This window comes from Cyprinus carpio, chromosome A19 (assembly GCF_018340385.1).
Source record: "Cyprinus carpio isolate SPL01 chromosome A19, ASM1834038v1, whole genome shotgun sequence".
Classification (NCBI taxonomy): Eukaryota; Metazoa; Chordata; class Actinopteri; order Cypriniformes; family Cyprinidae; genus Cyprinus; species Cyprinus carpio.
Window position 1 is genome coordinate 587,348 of NC_056590.1, and position 17,503 is coordinate 604,850.

General features: G+C 38.6%; 1 protein-coding gene across 1 annotated transcript in view; it reads left to right on the forward strand.

Annotated features, from left to right (window-relative positions):
• Window positions 1-17,503, forward strand: part of LOC122148724 (low-density lipoprotein receptor class A domain-containing protein 4-like) — a 78,727-nt gene that overhangs the window by 32,929 nt on the left and 28,295 nt on the right. The window contains exon 3 of the mRNA XM_042775947.1: window positions 8,069-8,206. Within this exon, the coding sequence (XP_042631881.1) occupies window positions 8,069-8,206 (138 nt within the window). The remainder of the gene's footprint in view (window positions 1-8,068; window positions 8,207-17,503) is intronic.

Here is a 17,503-nt window from a genome sequence, read left to right on the forward strand (position 1 = left end):
CTGATTGGACATTATTTAGTATAGTAAAAGTCAAAGTACAGTTTTTTCATTAGAAATTTACTCGAGTTAAATTAAAAGTATTAATCTTTAACTCTACTCTTAAAAGTCCACATTTTCCAAACATTTACTCAAGTACATGTAACGGAGTAAATGTACTTCTTTACTACCCACCTCTGTTAAAGGTAACACTTTAGTTTATTTTAGTTAGGGTAGTTGTTAGAGAATTGTCATCAGAGAGAAATTTGACATTTCATAGGAAGATCCATGATGTTTACATTTTGATTAAACACTACAAGCTCAAAAAAAAAAAAAAAAAAAAAGCGTTTAGAAAATTGATATGGTGAATTTCTATTTCATGCTGACTTTAACCAGGCCTTTCGGGCTATGAGTAAAAGGGTTAACCAATAGTCGTTTAGTTATATAGAATGTGTTTAAACTTGTAGTTCTGTTCTTGGTTCTTTTGGTCTGGACCAAAAAAAGAAACTGATGTGTTTTTAACACCAAACCTAAAGATACAAAAAAACAAAAGGTGTAAGGATATGGTCACAGCCTAGTGAACGTATGGTGTTTTTTTTTTTTTTTACCAGCTGATAACTCACAAAGAGCTTATATAATGTATAAAGGAGCAGAGTTCTTCCAATGCACATATAGATCTACAGTAAGGAGACGACAATTCGGACTTCTGTACTGAACTGTAATAGGCAACATGTTTCCTATGTATGACCAGAAGGACCAGGTATGCTTCAGCATTCTGTCCGTTTTAGGGTCATATCTTGTGACATCACTTCCTGTTTTTGGTTAAGGTCTTTGATCTATGTGGCATTCATGTCTCAGTCAGTCCACACCAGAGTTTGTTTGGAAGCTGATTCTGAAAAGATCTTGGTCTTGCTTGTTTAGTTTGCACAAAGGTATGGATGGCAGCATTCACACTAAAAGAAAAATCGCACCAGAGTTTGTTTAAATCAAACCAAACCTGCCAAGTTTGAACACACCCTTAAGGCCCCGATACTCGAAACAAAGTTCCTTTTCATTCTTCGTTTAGGGGCAAAATGAAGTTTGAAATACAGGAGCAGCGGTATACTGTTAGCGAACATCCCGACACCGTCCACTCTGATGAAAGCAATATTTATTTGAATATGTAAATATGTGCCGCGCACTTTCCTCTCAGTAACAAAATAAACACAACAAAAACGGAGAAAACAGCAAGATTTTTTTTTTTTTTTATAAAAATCTGTTAGAAACATGGGTATGCTTGCACCAGCTCTGCAAATCAGCACTCACATGAAGTCATGTCACATATATTTGCATGGTACTTTATTTAATATATGGCTTAAAAACAATCAGAGGTATTAAACATGAAAACAGTGTCAGTCAGTGTCTCATTTCATCAGTAGCACAACTTATTTTGCTACTATAAAGCGGCTCTCCACTGTGTTCAGTTTTTACCTGCGTACATCTCACCTCCAAGGACTCGACGGACGAAATGAACCCAGAGAAGAGTTCCTGGTGAAAGAAGGCGGGGCCTCCGCGCACATCTCCTGTGATGTAATAGTCAAGGACCAATGATAGTACGAAGGTGTTTTGCAGCTGGAACAAACTTTTCTGGAAAGTTCACTTTGGCAAGCCATTTCGAACTCCCAAAAAGAACTTTGTTTTGGCCGGATTTTGTTAAAAATGACGTCACATCAGTTCGTTCTTCGATATCGCTTGAAGTATATCAGGGCCTTGAGTCACTGATTAAGGCTACTAATGTAAGCAATGCAGCCTTTCTTAAGTCATAATGTCAGTTAACACTTATGTAATAAAGTATACAATAATAAAATTTGATCTTCAACCACCACCTACAGGTCACGGTTCATTTGAATCACATGCTGTTACTGTAACCCACCCTGTTCAAATCCACTTTGTGGTCATTTATCGTACCCCAACACTTTAGTTACTCCACTGCACACCTCAGACCACTTCCTCATTACTGCTAATCTAGCACTTACTCCTGAAGCGGCACACGCTCCAACGCGGGTCACCTTTCGACGGAACCTACGCTCACGCTCTCCATCTCGCCTATCCTCTGTGGTTGCATCCTCACTTCCTTCACTCTCGCAGTTTTCAGCTCTGGACACGAACAGTGCTACGGACACTTTTTGTTCCACTCTGACCTCTTGCTTGGACAACTTTTGCCCACTGTCGTCTAGACCAGCACGCACCACCCCATCTGCCCCCTGGCTGTCCGATGTACTCCGTGAACATCGCTCTAAACTCAGGGCTGCAGAGAGGAAATGGCTTAAATCAAGAAACTCTACCGACCTCATTGTGTATCAGTCTCTCCTCTCTTCCTTCTCTGCAAACGCCTTCACTGCTAAAACATCATATTACCACCACAAGATTAACAACTGTTGTGACGCTCGGACACTCTTCAAAACCTTCTCTTCTCTTCTTAATCCGCCTCCACCTCCTCCTCAATCGACTCTTACAGCTGATGACTTTGCAGTTTTTTTTGCAGACAAGCACCATCAGTGACCAATTCTCCACACCGCAGACTGAGGATAACTTCACAACGACTAATGCTCACTCATTCTCCTCCTTCTCTCCACTCTCAGAGACGGACATTTCCAAACTTATCCTGTCCAGTCATCCTACTACTTGCCCACTGGATCCGATCCCCACTCACCTCCTTCAAGCGATTTCTTCTTCAGTCATACCTTCACTTACTCACATTACTCAACTCCTCTCTTCACTCTGGAACATTTCCCTCAGCATTTAAGCAGACTTGGGTAAGCAACTGCTGAAGAAACCATCTCTAAATCCAGCACTTCTAGAAAAAACTACAGACCGGTATCCCTTCTTCCATTCATTGCAAAGACACTCGAACGAGCTGTGTTCAACCAGCTCTCTATGTTTCTTGTACAGAAACAACCTCCTGGACCGCAACCAATCTGGCTTCAAAAGTGGCCACTCAACTGAGACTGCCCTGCTCTCGGTTACTGAAGCCCTGCGACTGGCAAGAGCAGCTTCAAAATCCTCAGTACTCATTTTGCTGGACCTGTCTGCTGCTTTTGACACTGTTAATCACCAGATTCTCCTATCCACCCTCAGAAAGATGGGCATCTCTGGAACCGCACTCCAGTGGCTTAACTCCTACCTGTCTGATAGATCCTTCATGGTGTCTTGGAGGGGTGAAGTTTCTAAGTCACAACAACTTGCTATTGGGGTTCCTCAAGGCTCAGTACTTGGACCGCTTCTCTTCTCCATCTACATGATGTCATTAGGATCTGTCATTCAGAAGCATGGCTTTTCCTATCACTGCTACGCTGATGACACTCAACTCTACTTCTCATTCCAACCAGATGACCCAACGGTAGTTGCATTTCAGCCTGTCTGAGTGACATTTCTAGCTGGATGAATGACCATCACCTTCAGCTCAACCTTATTAAGACTGAACTGCTGGTGGTTCCAGCTAACCCATCGTTTCATCACAACTTCTCTATACAGCTGGGTTTGTCAACCACAACTCCTTCCAGGACAGCCAGAAACCTAGGAGTTGTGATGGATCATCAGTTAAGCTTCACAGACCATATTGCTACAACGACCCGGTCCTGTAGATTTGCCTTATTCAACATTAGGAAGATTAGACCCTTCCTGTCAGAGCAATCCACCCAACTTCTTGTCCAAGCTCTTGTTCTCTCCAGACTGGACTATTGCAATGCTCTCCTGGCGGGCCTTCCTGCATGTACTATCAAGCCTCTACAACTGATCCAGAATGCAGCAGCGAGGGTTGTCTTCAATGAGCCGAAAAAACAGCCCATGTTACTCCTCTCCTCATCAGGTTACACTGGCTACCAGTAGCCGCTCGCATCAAATTCAAGGTACTGATGCTTGCCTACAAAACGACCACTGGCACGGCGCCAACTTACCTAAACTCACTAGTTCAATCTTATGCACCCTCCAGAAGTTTGTGCTCTGCAAGTGAACGACGCCTTGTGTTGCCATCCCAAAGAGGTTCAAAATCACTCTCACTGACTTTTTCCTGGACTGCTGCCAGCAGGTGGAATGACCTCCCGATCTCAATTCGAACAGCTGAGTCTTTACTCATTTTCAAAAAACATCTAAAGACTCATCTTTTTCGCCTGCACTTAACCAACTAATACTAGTACTTACCTTTTTTCCTTTTTTCCTTTCTATCATATTCCCAAAAAAAAAAAAAAAAAAAAAAAAAAAAACCCTGGCTACGTGTTCTGTACTAGACTAACTGAGACTTGTCATAGCACTTGTATACCGTTGTTGTTCTCGTTTGATCTGATTGTTTCTACTGTTCTCATTTGTAAGTCGCTTTGGATAAAAGCGTCTGCTAAATGATTAAAATGTAAATGTAATAGCCAACAATTTGAAGTATTACCATTTTTGAGATGCTCTTGAAGGTAAACTTCACCTTCATTCTCTGCATCCAAGTCATCCAAAAGTGGGCGTTGGTGGTGCTTCAGGATGGGAGGAGCCCATTCTGGAATGGAACACCCACTGTTCATGATCCAATCAAGTCCCACCATTCAATGTGTTTTTTTTTGGCAACACTTTAGATTAGGGAACACATTCACTATTAACTAAGAGTCAATAAGGTAGTTGTTGTAGTAGTGATGCTTAGGTATTGGGTCGGGTTAAAAGTTCTAGAATATGGTCATGCAGAATAAGGCATTAATATGTGTGTCGTAAGCACTTATAAATAGCTAATATGCTAGTAATATGCATGTTAATAAGCAACTGGTTACTAGTGAAAAGTGTTTCCTAATGCAAAGTGTTACATGAGTTTTTCTTGTTGAAAATCCTGTTTCACTTTATGGTCACAATATGGAAATAAAGTTGGGTTATGAATGCTGTTTCATGATGTCAAGTGGAAAATTAAGATAAAAAAAGACAACAAACCGCAGTCATGAACAGCTAGCACAATTGGCCTGAACTTCCCGGCGGACTCCAAATCCCAAGTGCGGGTTAAATTTAGGCACTGAGGCTTCTTTCACACCCATCCATCCCATGATCTCCACCGGCCGAGCAGCCGCACACAGATGGCCTTGTCTGACTGCTTCAGGGGATTGGAGGGGGCAGGTGACATCAACAGCTGGAGCAGGGAGGAGAACCCAGACACGCGGGGTGGTTCGAGGTCTTATCAGCGTCGGATGAGTCATGAGAATGGCAGGCGATTGTGCGACGAGCAGCCGATGACACGGAGAGCGGTCAGAGAGCATCAGTTTGGCTGAGCAGACATGGAAAGCATGTGAGAGAGAGTGTCTTGCTCTATTGCAAGACAACTGCTGCATCAGACACACCGACAAATGTACTAAACAACAGCCTAAAGGCCTGGTCACACCAAGGATATTAACAATGTAGATATAGTTTTAAAAATCATCCTTAATTTAATAGGATAGCAGAGTCAACACCACATTTATAATGATAATGGCACAGAGGAATGTTAACATTGGAATCACTTTCAGAACGATTTTTTCCAGCTGATGAATGATAAAAGAATTGACAGCCAATCACAACGTTCAAAGCGTCAGAATACAAAAGACGACAAAACTGACATTTTTCAGTGATTCACTCATAAGGTCCTCTTTTTTAATCTCTTGAACAATTCAATGATTCACTCATAGACCATCCTTGTTTGTTCCTTGAATTAATGAGTTTTTTTTTTGTTTGTTTTTTTTGTTATTGAATCCCTTGAGTAATTATTCTCTCACAAAAGACCCATATTGTATTTGTTTCTTAAAATGAATCAGTGCTTTTGAATGAATCGGTTTGAAGTGAACCATTCAGTAATCACTTAAAATTCCTGAATCATTTGGCGTATTGAATGAATGTTGAAATGACTGCATGACTCAGTGACTAACTCATAAAGGCAGTCACTTTTCCACCATCTTCTGGCACATCAATGTAAACTTAAAAGAAGTTGTAATTAATTAAAGGAATCTGTACAATCAGGAGTTTAATGTGAGGTCGAAAAAAAAAAAAAATGCATCTGATTCAAGTTGGTCATGCAAATTTGCGTCCTTGACTACTGATACAGACGTGTTTGATGACCTCAAATCATTGCAGCTTGTTGGAGTATGGGTATGCTGTTTCAAAGAGATTAGACTTACATTTAAAATAATAATTTAATAATGAATTATACAACTAATATCAGTTCTGCTATGCTTACCTGGATAACATTGTTACAGTATATAGGTTGAAAACTGTAAGTTCTATTATTAGCAAAGCTCATTATATACAAGTTGTACATACATTAACATAGTACATCCTACTTTACCCACAAAACAAGTAAAGTAATGGAACATATATTATCACTCAAAACGATATATACTATAACACAAAATACTAGACTATAACGGAAACTAAAGTTAATGTTTGTACACAATTCAAATATTTAGAGAATATATGGAGATTCTGTGAGAAGAATGCAGTTCTGTTCTTGTATATTTAGTTTGCTTTCAAGTGCTCAAAAATAATTAATCTTTCCATTGATTTGAAAGCCATGAACCCAAGCACCCTAGCATTAATGCAGTGAGTTTTCTGAACACAGTTTGTTCAGAAATTGTCTGCATGGCTCAGATTTTGCTCTACATTTCTAGATCATCCTGAAATTGAGTGACACGCCTGGCTGTCTGCTCGAGACAGATAGATAGTTGTCTGTCCTCACGAGTGTGTTTGAGTTTGTTTGGGCGTTGTGTAGAGACTGGCGTCTCAAACATGGTGTCTCATTTCCCCTGCTGGTGATCAAATCTGCGATTAACGCCACAGACGAGACAGCGGCCGGTGAAGTGCCTGATACAAGCTCACAGAAATGGCTCTGAAGTGAGTGTTTTATGGTAGATGTTATGTCATCGGGTGCGGCGTCAGGTCACGCATCATGAGTCTGGTTAGATTAGAGACCCGTAAAAAACCATCACAACATCCCTGACCTCTTTTATTCACAGCAGCCTGCCGAACAACTGCCTCATATGTTCCCTTCCTCGAGATCTTTTAAGTGCACCTGACTAAAGCTCTTTAAACTGAAGGGAGAAATTAAGATGGCTTTTTACAATCAAATAACATTTTCTTTATTTTGATCTTTTCAGTGGTGTTGATCTATTCCTTAAAGAAACAGTTCACCAAGAAATTTAAATTTCTTCATCATCATGTAATCACCCTCATAATGTTCCAAACTCGCATGATTTCAAAAGAGGAGATGTTTTGCAGAATGTCTGAGCTGCTTTTTTCCATACAGTGATGCTAATGCTCATCCTCAGGCTTTCAAAAAAAAAAAAAAAAAAAAAGCACCATGATTTACAGCTAATAATGACTTAAATGACTTAAATTTGAGCCTGTTCCAGTGTTATTATTAATTAAAATTAAGACTATTAAAAATCATTTTCGTTAATTGAAAGCTGAAATAAGAAAAAAAATAATAATTACAAATTAGAAAGGTTGCCTTGGCAGCAAACTGAAATAAAATGAGTTTATGCGAAGTATTATGGTTAGTATAAATTACATACATATTGAAGTACGTTGCTGTTTATTTAACCAAAGAACCGTCCACTGTCTGACTGACATGTGAAGCAGCCAACCGCAGTTTGTTTACAAGATGTTTGGAAACACTAATCTATAATAGATGATACCACATCAGCAAGCTGATGAACTGAATAAAAACCTGTGCACTCTGAATAACATAAATTGTTTGGAAGCCAGCCAATCAGATGGAAGCTTGCGGTTTTAGCCTGCTGTAGACATTTCTGTGTGCAATATCCATCAGACGGGCCGTGAGCGGTCCATGGGCGTACCGTCTGAGGTTTAGACTAGCCTTATAGTAACTGTGTAGAAATGTTTCACATGCTCTATAAAGTTTTGAAATATCTGCTCATCTTAGCACTCCACCCAAAGCCAATTTGTAATTGTGCATGTGGTGCATTGCATCAACCTGCACATGCTTAATTATTCAGTCTGTCTGGTATGTGATGCCTTCAGTTGTATAATAGTGCCGCACTGTGTCATAACAATCCTAACCATCCACCCTTGAAGACGCTTTTCTCTCTTTGTCTTACTGCAGAGTGCAAGTTCCACTGCACCAATGGCAGATGTCTGAAACTTCTCTCGCTGATTTGCAATCATCTGAATGAATGTGGAGACAACAGTGATGAGGAACACTGTCCTGCTTCTGTACCTCCACCTCCAGACACCATCCAGTGTAAGTCCGTCCGCCCACCTCTGCATCTCAGACAGGTGATATTGCATCAGTGTTGGGGAAGCTACTGTAGAAAACCACTCGGCTACTGTCAAACTACCCTTCAGAAAAAGTAGAACCAAAAGTAGCTGCATGCATTGAAGCAATTTAGGTGATTTAGTGTCTTTAAATTAAATATTTATTAGATTGTATGTAGTTAAAAAGAGCACTGTTTATGTGGCATAAAGGAACAAATAAAGTCTACCCAAATTTATACAGCTGAATGAAAACATTTCTTTCTTTGAACCAGTATTATGATGATAAGAAGTAAACAGGGGCTTGTGTCAAAAATGCCACCAAAATGAACAAAATGGCCCACAAATTCAAGATAAAGAGCAAATATTCTGGACCCAAAATTCCAAATGAACCAACTCACTAAAATGAATCAGACTCAGTGCTGGAGAGCAACAGTCTACTAGTGTGTTTGATTAGTGTCAGAATCAGTTGCAAGGCTGGCTGTGTATTATAAAAAGTGACATAAAAACAGCAATATGACACTTACTTGTTGGAAAAAAAAAAAATGGCTTGTTACTGGAAAAGCTGCACTATTTTGAAAACAGCTGAACTGCTGTTACGCTACTGAAAAATATAGGTCTGTGATATCACCCAGATCTCTTTGCTCTGCTGTTGTCGTTGCTGATCATCCTGTTTTATTGATATTTCGTACAGCATTATGCCACAAGATGCCATGTGGTGCAGTTATCTTACCACAATTATGCTAGAAACATACCGAGCACAAGTGTGAGAACGACTCTTCTGCTGAGGCATACAGTTCATTAGCATAACTGTAGATGATACTGCAGATATGTTGACTTGGCGCATTAAAATAGAATTCCAGTTGATGTGCGTTAGCTGTTAGCTGTGCAATGAAAGGGGCTTATCTAGTCAGATTTGAGAGATGGAAGTATCCATTAGGGCTGCAACTGTTTTGATATTTGATTAATCTGTCAAGTTTTATTCTGGTTTAATCAGATATTACTCCACAGTTTGCTTAGTGCTCTCTATCAAGCATTGTACAAATTAAAATATGTAATGTATACTAAACATTATGTGCAAATTGTTATAAAATATAAGCTAAACGTTGCAATACTAGCAGCAGAGCATTTTAAATAACCAATGTTACCAAACCACAACCGAAGTTTTAGCAAATCAGAGGTTAAAATGTGCTAGAACAGACACATTCCCTCCTCTGAACATAGCAACATTTGAGAGGCTACTACATTTTTTTATCTGTGATTAAATTAAAGTTAATATTCATGTAAAATAGCATCATTGGGTTGCATAAAGGATCTTTAAAATTAAATATGATGTTTAATCACAAATATCGTTTGACTGATATTATTGCACTCTGGTAACAAAGACAGCAATTGTGTAATGCATTGTTTTTAAAATGGGAAATTCTTGCATTTAAAGAATATAACAGTAAAATGTTCACTTCTATTAAAACGTTTGAGGTCGGTTTAGTTTTTTAAGGATTTTTTTTTAAATTGTTTTTGAAAGAAGTCTCTAACACTCACTGCTGTGCTTAAGACTGCTTATGTATATATATATACATATATAATATATATATATACTATATATATAGTGAAATAATATTACAATGTAAACAATTCAGCATCATTACTCCAGTCTTCAATGTCATATGATCCTTTAGAAATCAGTATAATATGGTGAAAAAAAAAAAAAAAAATCTTATTATTTTCAGTGTCGAAAACGTATTTGCTGCTTACTGTTTTTGTAAAAACAGAATTTTCAGTATTGATCAGTAATATAAAATATACAAAATATAAACAGTATACAACTCTTTGTTACCATTTTAGTGTCCTTGCTAAATAAAAATATTGAATGTCTTCAAAAACTTTTAATTATTTATTTATTAGTTGTTGCAGTCATACTGTGCATTTCAGAATAGAATTTTGTGCTGAGCAGTCTTTGTGCTTAGCATTATCTTCTTTCCATTTGAAAGTTGAATGCATCATTATATTTGACTCTGCCGGCATCAGTGCTAGATTGGTTGTTGTTGAAGGTTGCATTTATTTTGTCGCTTTGTCTTTTGCTAGCTCACTGCTTTTGTGTGTTTGCTTAATATGAGCTTTTACCGAATCCGTTTGGGTAGTTATTTGTATGACCTTCCCCTTCCATCCTGTGCATGAATGTGTGCCCACAAGTGTGTGAATCTGTGTTTTTATGTGGGCACTGTTTGTAGATGAATATGTGAGCTCTACCTCTCTCTTCTACCCGCACACACACACACACACACACACACACACACACACACACACACACACACACACACACACACACACACACACAGACTCTGAATATTGCTTGATATCAATTATCTTACAAGGCCAGTTAACATAAGAAACATCCAGACAGATAGTTAACGCTTTTAAACTTCAACAAATGTGCTCATGGTTCATCGTAGGACATCGTAGTGGAATTAGTTGGTTTTTATTCACCAGTGTTGTCCACTCCATATTCTGTTGAGCTCTGCTCTCTTTGGAAGTCGCTGACTCTAATAGAAAGAAAACTTATGGTCAGTTACTTTTTTGCTTTGATGCTTAAAACTATTCACTCTCAAATATATCACGATTCGCTGGGGGGACAAACATAGGGTTGGTGATAGATGTATAGTAAGCTGCTACCTTCATTTTTTTTTTTTTAGTTTCTACATCTGTTTATTTTGTATGTGTATGCACTTATCCTTATCCTTTTTTCAGTGTTTTCTGGTTTTAGTCTTCAGGTTTTTTATGTTTTTTTCTCCTCTTTATTTTAGCTTTAGAGTAGACATGAAGATGTAGATGAGTTTGTTTCTTCATCAGATTTGGAGAAATGTATCTTTCCATCACTTGCTCAGCATTGGATCCTCTGCAGTGAATGGGTGCCGTCAGAATGAGAGTCCAAACAGCTGATAAAAACATCACAATAATCCACAAGTAATCCACACCACTCCAGTCCATCAATTAAAGTCCTGTGAAGTGAAAAGTGAAAATCAAAAATCATTAAGGTGTTTTAACTTAATTTTGTTTCTAGTCAAATAATCCATAATAACACGTCCTCCAGTGAAAAAAAGTCCTTCCTATGTAGTCCTCTCACATCAAAATCCACCAATATAGAATTGTTTTAGTTTTTGTAAATGGTGCTTGATCTGTGCAGATTTCTCTCCTGCTTCAGACAAGATGACTTTTTCAATTGGAAAAAACAAAATTATTGATAGAGGACTCTGGGATTTTAGCAATTTGATGGACTGGAGTCGTGTGAATTACACGTGGATTGTTTTTATCAGCTGTTTGGACTCTCATTCTGATGGCACCCATTCACTGCAGAGGATCCAATGGTGAACAAGTACATTTCCCCAAATCTGATGAAGAAACAAACTCATTTGCATCTTGGATGGTGAGTACATTTTCAGTGAATTTTTTCCCTATTTTTTCTCTTTCTCCTTCCCCAGCAGCCATCTCTTCACGAACACTCCCCACGTTGGGGTTGCTCGGTTTTGTCTGTTTTTGTTTATTTCTGCTTTATTAACATGCTTTTTCTATTTTTTCCCTGCCGTCTGCTGAACAAGGGCCACTCTTTACCGATGGAACAAGTCCAACTGCTGCACTTAAAATATTTAGCAGTCTGGGCCGCATGTTAATGAAAGCGTCTGCGGCTGGCTGCTATTTTAGAGACACCTGTGTGCGCCGTGATTGAATTTTCAGAGGCTGAGGAGTGCTGATTTTCATGTCGAGAAAGAGACAGCGAGCGAGAGAGACGCAGAGGAGGCAAAACGAGAGATGGGAGGGGGGAAGCAAAATGATTTCAATTCTAATGGCCACGGCGGTAGCGTAGCACTCGCTCAGACAGATGGATCATGAATATGGTCTAGACGCTTGGTGTCTGGGTGAGTCAGGGGGCCCTGTACGAGAGGGGTCTTCACACTACCCCACCTCCACAACACAGACTGTGAGTGGAGAAAATGAAAGCATTTTCAGGCAAAAAATGAATGTTTGTTATCATACACTCATCAGACAGACAGTAGAAGAGGTGACTCTCAGTATCGCAGGGGGTTCTGGTTTACTGAAGATGACGATGTAAAATGATTGTTAAACAACGTTATTGTTAAACATCATCTCTGACATTTTGTCTTAAAGGAAATGAACATTCTGTCATCATTTTCTCACCCTCATGTTGTTCCGAACTTCATCTTCCTTCTTTTTGATCAAGTAAATGCAGCCCTGGTGAGAAAAAGAGACTTCTTTCAAAAACATGAAAAACCTTTGAACAGAAGTGTTGGTGTCATGTGACAAGTTTCCACCATCAAATAAAAACACACAGACGGTCAGTGAGTCCATATACTCCACAAAAATGTGTGTAAATGCTAATTATTGACTGATGGAGGACTTGGGACAGAGATAAATGTGTGTGTGTCTCTGTGAAAGAGGGTGCTGACGGCTGCTGAGGTGGAAAATCTACAGTGACTCAATTTGTCTGGGTGCATTTCCTGCTCAACATGACCTTCCCACAGAACTATGTGTGTGATATCGACGTACTCATTACACTCCGCCAGTTTATCTGCGGTTGGATTCCAGCGGTGGTGTGTGTTTGGGGTCAGAGGTCACTGTCACGGGGCTTTAGAGAGTGGCTATGTTCCAATACATTGTACACTGGAAATATCAAATGTATGTCACAATATGGAAGAAAAGATCTGCTGCTACTTCCATTACATTGCAACTTTGAGGCTGCCAAAGTTAGTGTTAACCAATGTCACAGTAGTATAACTTTTGGCATTTATAGATTCATAGAATTTCTAAAATATTTCATAGTTCATAGGGTTAACTTTAGACCATTTGCCAATCATAGATGTGCATTTATCAGCACGTTACAATGGGGTATAATGCAGCTTATCCAATCGTATCCTTGTGAAAAAGAAGTGTGTTAATTGTACTGAATGTGCACTTGTAGTGTCAGCTAATTGCATTTGATATCAATTTAAACTGTAATACATTTTTCATTTAATTGCATTAAAATGTCTGAAAACATGACATTGTTTTCACTAAAGTATATTCTAAAGTATATAAACTCACATTAGCAATCTGCTGTCATTAGTTGAACTATTTGACACAATGTCTTCATGCAGTGCTCATGTCGTAAGATGCTAAAAAACATTGCAGTGACCAAAGATATCCGACTGTCGCATGTGTAAGGGGACAAACAATTGCGAAATAGAGCAGATGGAACACAAAAATGTGCCCTGTGTGAACTGAGGAGAGCATATGGAGCCAATCTTCCATTATATATGATGAGTCTTTACTGTATTATCCTATAGGGAACTTTGGGAGGTGGAAATATCCTGACGCATGGACACACAAAAGGAATCAAAGCAACGAGTCTATGTAATTGGAGTGAATTGAAAAGCACTGTCACTGTGTTCTGTCTGTCTGCTGCGCACAAACAAACACTCATATCCTGACGCATGTAGCCTGCAGAGAGCAAGAGGATTTGTGTGCTCTAGAAAGAATAATCCAAAAGTATAAGACAATATGAGACACACAGAACACAAGGGAAGCTAAAACGGCATTATCAAATCAAATCATCGTCTCTTTTGCATTTGCAGTCTCTTAAATGTAGGAAGAGGTTCAGAAAAAAATATTGCGAGATGATAATGTTTCATTTCGCCGGCGTTCAAGATGTCTGCCTGTTATTTGTCAGTCCGGTGGAGTCAGCCCTTAAATATTTTTCTTCTCCCTCCCTCTGGTAGTTGTGCACAGTGTGTTCATGTGTTTGGGGAAGGAAGTGAGTGTGTCGATGGTGAAGTGTACACTACCTCTCTCTCTCTCTGCAGCAAACCCCAAAACAGTCAGAGACACCGCATCAGCAACAGGAGGGACGGCAGACTGAAGAATCATTTTAAAAAAACAATATTCCTCCAAAAAACTGCCGCTTTTAGGTTTAGCATGTGACTGTTTGGAAGTTATCTAATCTCACGGGGGACGAATGAAACCAAACGCTGTGATAGATTGAATAAAGTTTATACAGAGCGAGTGGAATGTCACAGTTTATGTGCAGTGAAGAGTGACGAGATGATCAAGTCATTGGTACGCTGTTGTTTCTGAGATGATGGAAGAGAGAGACTGTTTTCGGTGTAAGAAATGAGAATGTTCCTGCAGCTGTCAGCTGATCTTTGGGTGTGGTCTGTCGAGCACAAATCAGACATCTCCCATCAGCACTATTCGGATGGGATCAGTGTTCTAAAGGATGTTTGAGTTACAATTATTAATCTTGACTTTTGTAGTGATTCGAACAGGAATGAGATCTCTGTAGCTGTTGCTAAGGTGGAAGTGCATGTTTGTAGCTGTTATGGAAGATCACGTGGTCTGGATGCATGTATTTATGTGATAAATTGTAATTCCAGACATTTTGATCAGTTTCTTGAATCAGATGTAACAATCAGATCAATTTGGAGTGATAGTTAAGACATTTCTAATGTTACAAATTATTTCTTCTCAAAATGCTGTTCTTTTTAACTTTCTATTTATCACAGAATACTGAAAAATTAATTATATTAAGCAACTGTTTTCAACATTGATAATAATAATAATAAAAATAAATGTTTCTTGAGCAAAAAATCAGCATATCAGAATGATTTCTGAAGGATCATGTGTATGTAATGATGCTGAAAATTCAGATTTGCATCACAGAAATAAATTATATTTTAAAATATATTCAAATAGAAAACAGCTATATTAAACTGTAATAATATTTCACAATATTACCAAATATTGCATTTATTTTTTAACAAATAAATGCAGCCTTGGTGAATGAAAGAGACAAAAACATTTTAAAATGAACCCATACTTTTTGACCTTGAACAGTAGTGTCCAGTTTAATACACTTTTGTAAATCTAGCTAAATAGCATTTGAAATCTAATTTAAGTTGTGGTTTAAGCACAAATCCATCAGAAACTCCTTTTCTTGCCAAATCTGAATTTAGTATTCAAATAATCTTGTAAATGCATTTATAACAGTACAGAATCAAATCATCACTCAAAATCAAAACTGAATTTCATTGTGAATTGAATTACTCTGAACTTGCAAAAAAAAAAAAAAAAAAAAAAACTTTAATCTGATAATAAAAACCTTGATTATAGCAAATAATAAAAAATTTGTTTTGCTTTCTATCCAAAGATTCACACCCCCAGTTTGCACAAAGATGGTTTATTACTGTTTTCTTTTAAATATTTCAACCAGTTCCAATCAAAAATGTATTTACATCTATCCATCCACAGGAAAAATAAAAGAAACGGCTCACAATGAGCTACATAGAAAGTCTCCATCAGGTTCATTCTCTTCTTTCTTCTTCTGTCTCACTCTTTTAGTTTTGACAGGCAAGGAGATGTGTCCTGATCTGAGGTCACAATCATGTAGCAGAAGCTCTAAAGGCTGCTAAAAGCCAGACGAGACAGTAAGGACAAACCTGGGCGTTTGTTTCCCCCGGTGGATTGTGTGTGGCTTTTTTACGAGTGGTTTTACTTACCATGAGTGTCCTGTGTGGAGTGAGAAAAAAGGAGGAGAAAGCTGCAGACGTTTAGATTGCACTCTAAAAAAAGTCTGTTTTCTTATAGAATATACTGTGTTAATATGAAGGAATTTGCTGCATTATGAATTGCATTGTAATGTGATTTAGAGTTGAAGGAGAGGTCTGTGAACTGGATAATGAATACAGTGGCAAATAATTACCAGTACTTTTTTAAATTTTCTACTTATTTCTTCTTACAGTGTAAGTGGTATTTTAAAAACAAGACGAAGTATGGCAGTAGTTTGTGAAATGTTTTATGTATAGCCTACATGTCTGTGTGTGACTCAAGAGTTCAGGACTGTGGTTTTTCTCCTTTTTTTGTGCCTCTGCTCTTGTAGGAAGTTGTGTAATATTTTGACTCGTTCTGAGTGTTTGGGTTTTTCTCTGGGATGGGCAAAGGAAAACAAAAATGCATATGTCATATACAAAGTTTACAGGGTTCTTCAACATTCAGAGTTGAACTGAGACTAAAAAGAAATGCAATTCAAAAACATTTTAATTAAATAGAAAAGAAAAATTTGTCAAGATAAACTTGAATGTTGACTTTAAGGCTTGTCTGAAAGTTTAAAAGGATGGAAAGATGAATGAACGGATAAATGGACAGATTGATACATGGGTAGATGTATGTATGTATGAATGGGTGGATAGATGGATGAATGGATGGATGGAGAGATTAATGTATACATGGGTAGATGGATAAAAGGATGGATGATGGATGAAAGGATACATGGGTAGATGGATGGATGGATGGATACATGGGTAGACGGTTAGATGGATGGATGAAAAGATACATGGGTGGATGATGGATACATGGGTAGATGGATGGATGGATACATGGGTGGATGGTTGGATGGTTGGATGGGTGGATGATAGATGGATGGATACATGGGTAGATGGTTGGATGGATGGATGGATGGATGAAAAGATACATGGGTAGATGGATGGATGGATGGATGGATGGATGAAAAGATACATGGGTGGATGATGGATACATGGGTAGATGGATGGATGGTTGGATGAGAGATGAATGTATACATGGGTAGATGGATGGATTGATGATGAATGGATCAATGAATACATGGGTAGATGGATGAAAGGATGGATGATGGGTGAAAGGATACATGGGTAGATGGATGGACAGATGGGTGGATAGATAAAAAGATACATGGGTGGATGGTTGGATGGATGGATGAAAAGATACATGGGTAGATGGTTGGATGGATGGATGAGAGATGAATGTATACATGGGTGGAAGGATGGATGAAAGGATGAATGAATACATGGGTAGATGGATGAAAGGATGGATGATGGATGAAAGGATACATGGGTAGATGATGGACAGATGGATGGATGGATACATGGGTAGATGGATGGACAGGTGGATGGATGGATACATGGGAAGATGGATGGACAGATGGATGGGTGGATACATGGGTAGATGTTTGGATGGATGGATGGATTTGTGGATGGATAGATGGATGGATACATGTTGGATGGATGGGTGGATGAAAAGATGCATGGGTGGATGGATGGATGGATGAGAGATGGATGGATACATGGGTAGATGGATGGATGGATGAGAGATGGATGGATACATGGGTAGATGTTTGGATGGATGGATGGGTGGGTGGATGGATAGATGGATGGATGAGAGATGGATGGATACATGGGTAGATGGATGGAGAGATGGATGGATA